This window comes from Bidens hawaiensis, unplaced genomic scaffold, assembly GCF_021521415.1.
Source record: "Bidens hawaiensis isolate Kalapana, Puna unplaced genomic scaffold, B.hawaiensis_p1.1 tig00028738_1, whole genome shotgun sequence".
Classification (NCBI taxonomy): Eukaryota; Viridiplantae; Streptophyta; class Magnoliopsida; order Asterales; family Asteraceae; genus Bidens; species Bidens hawaiensis.
In genome coordinates this window covers 221,315-224,205 of record NW_027505129.1, presented here as the reverse complement: position 1 = coordinate 224,205, position 2,891 = coordinate 221,315, and the positions used below count along the sequence as shown (strand labels likewise).

At 35.4% G+C, this 2,891-nt stretch overlaps 1 protein-coding gene across 1 annotated transcript; it reads left to right on the top strand.

The window, feature by feature from the left end:
- The first annotated feature begins 1,067 nt into the window (after nt 1-1,067).
- Nucleotides 1,068-2,430, top strand: LOC143610918 (shikimate O-hydroxycinnamoyltransferase-like). The gene is made up of 2 exons (XM_077085266.1): nt 1,068-1,475; nt 1,546-2,430. Exons 1-2 carry the CDS (start codon nt 1,068-1,070, stop codon nt 2,428-2,430), a joined length of 1,293 nt encoding a protein of 430 aa, XP_076941381.1.
- The last annotated feature ends 461 nt before the right edge of the window (nt 2,431-2,891 follow it).

Below are 2,891 nucleotides of genomic sequence, written 5' to 3'. Positions count from 1 at the left end.
ATTCTAGCGCAAATACATGAAGTAACTGCTTGTCACACACGTTTTAATAGTCGACTCGTTTAAAAAAAGTTTCTAGTAATTTAAATACCTTATATATAATAGATATAACAAAAGTTTCTAGTAATTTAAATACCTTATATATAATAGATATAACAAAAAAATTGTTAAATGGAGTTTCTTTCAGCTCTCACAACTCGTAGGAGTTCTCAAAATACTCTCTATATCTATCTTATCTTAAATATATATATATACACGAAAGCTTCCTATTTTCTCTCAAGCACCTGATTGTTTTATTTGAAAGTGGTGATTACTCATGCATTTAACCGGAATTCACGGGTATGGGTCTCACCAAAACCATATAGCCGTTAAACGGGTTATAACATCTCATTATATTAAAAATTAATCTCATCAAATATTAGATATGAAAATCTTATAAAACAGGGATACACTAAAAATTAATAATCATATTAAAAAAAAGATACTATTTATGATTATGAAATAGCGGGTCATGAGTCTCATCAAACCCAGATAGCTTTTAAACGAGTTATAACATCTAATTTATTTGTGAAACTCTTTTATCATAAAACCGTATACGTATTATTAATTTCCTTACAATAAATAAAATTAAAATACAAAATTTATATAGATATTATAAACGTAAAATGTAAAACAAACCTCGTAATAAAACCCTAATTCAATATGTCATTGTGAATTTAGTTATATGATTCTTTTTTCTTTTAAATTTACTTAAATTAAAAGTTTCACAAAATAATATCTAAATTATAACAAATGAAAAATATAACAAATTATAATAAATGAACATAAAGAAATAAATATAAAATAAAAATAAAAATAAAAGAAAAAACTAAAAATTTGCCACCCCCACGTACCTACTCAATTGACTTGGCCTCCATATAAGTTATATCAAAGGCAGCAGTGAGTTTTAGAAGATCACCTGTACAAAATATAGCAGGTTTTTAAGCTTCGTAGATAATGATAATGCTTTTAAAATATGAGCATATTCTTAATTATTCTTATTTACTTTTTTTCAGTGAAGCTAGATCGAGATGAAGGTGGTGGTAAGAGAATCAACGATTGTGAAGCCCGAGAAGACGACACCGACGACAAATCTTTGGTTGTCTAGCCTCGATCTTACTTCTTCCAGATATCACACACAAACGGTGTACTTTTATCGGCCCAACGATGCTCAGAACTTTTTTGAAAGTAAAGTCATGAAGGACAGTTTGAGCAGGGTTTTAGTTCCATTTTACCCGATGGCAGGGCGGCTTAAACAAGGCGAAGATGGCCGGCTTGTGGTCAGCTGTCAAGGCCAAGGGGCTTTGTTTTTAGAAGCCGAGTCTGATGGCGTTCTTGATCATTTCGGTGACTTTGCACCCTCATTGGAGTACGCTAAACTCGTTCCAGTGGTTGATTACTCGCTAGGTATTGAATCATTTCCTCTTCTGGTCTTGCAGGTATATGTCTATTACAGATGTTAAAATAAATTATCTTCTTTAAAACTAAATAATTATCTCAATTAAGCAGGTAACTTACTTCAAATGTGGTGGAGTTTCGCTAGGAGTTGGGGCGCACCATCTTGTCGTGGATGGGATGTCTGGTTTGCACTTAATAAACACGTGGTCCGATATGGCTCGTGGCCAAGACATCACTCTCCCACCCTTCCTAGACCGGACCCTCCTCCGTGCACAGGACCCACCACGACCGGTGTTTGAGCACATCGAATACCACCCGGATCCAACGCCACGCCAAGTCACCTTTGATGAAACCAAAACCACCTTCTCAATGTTTAAGTTAACAAGAAACCAACTCGATATGCTCAAAGCAAAAGCAAAGGAAGATGGCAACACGATCAACTATAGCACTTTTGAAATTCTCGCAGGCCAAATTTGGAAGTGTGCGTGTGAAGCCCGTGGGCTGCCGAACGATGTGAAAACCAAGCTCGGCTACCCAGTTGATGGGCGGGCCCGCTTTCAACCACCACTTCCACCAGGTTTTTTCGGGAGTGTCATCTTCAATGGCACTACTATAGCGACGGTAGGTGATATTAAATCCAAACCTTTGTGGTATGCTGCAAGCAAAATCCATGAATCTTTAGCGAGGATGAATAGCGACTATCTAAAATCAGCAGTTGATTATCTAGAAAAATATCATTGTCAAAAGCTTGATGCTTACAATAAGTACACAGATTTTGCTATTGTTAGTTGGCTTAGGCTCCCGATTCATGATGCGAACTTTGGATGGGGGCGGCCCATCTTCATGGGCCGTACAGGGATCCCAACAGGAGGTAAATGTTATGTGTTGCCAAGCTCAACAAACGATGGAAGCTTGTCAATCATCATTGGACTAGAAGTTGAACAAATGAAGCTTTTCGGTAACTTATTGTATCAATCAATCAATCATACCCAGTGAAGTTCCACCAACATCAAAGCTATAAGTAGTGTGAGACGATCCTATATTATATTTTATTTTGTTTCCTTATTATACTCTAATTGTGTTTCCTTATTGTTTATCGTTTCCTATTTTAATGTCTTTGATTTTCCTATAAATTGTAATCGTAGCTTGAGAAAAAGAAGAAGAAAAAAATAAGAAAAATTATTCCAAAGCCTTGTTTCTTTCTCTAGCTTCTCTCTTAATTCTTGGAGCCTAACCCACTCTACGGGTCTATTGGGAGATTGATCATCTCGAATCGGTCTCTATCAATTTGATTGTGTTTCCTTATTGTTTATCGTTTCCTATTTTTATGTCTTTGATTTTCCTATAAATTGTAATCGTAGTTTGAGAAAAAGAAGAAGAAAAAAATAAGATAATTATTCCAAAGTCTTGTTTCTCTCTTAATTCTTGGAGCCTAACCCACTCTACGGGTCTATTGA

Coding starts and splice junctions, on each gene's coding strand:
- LOC143610918 (XM_077085266.1), top strand. CDS start 1,068: ATGAAGGTGGTGGTAAGAGAATCAACGATTGTGAAGCCCGAGAAGACG. Junction 1,476..1,545: donor TTCCTCTTCTGGTCTTGCAG/GTATATGTCTAT, acceptor TCAATTAAGCAG/GTAACTTACTTCAAATGTGG.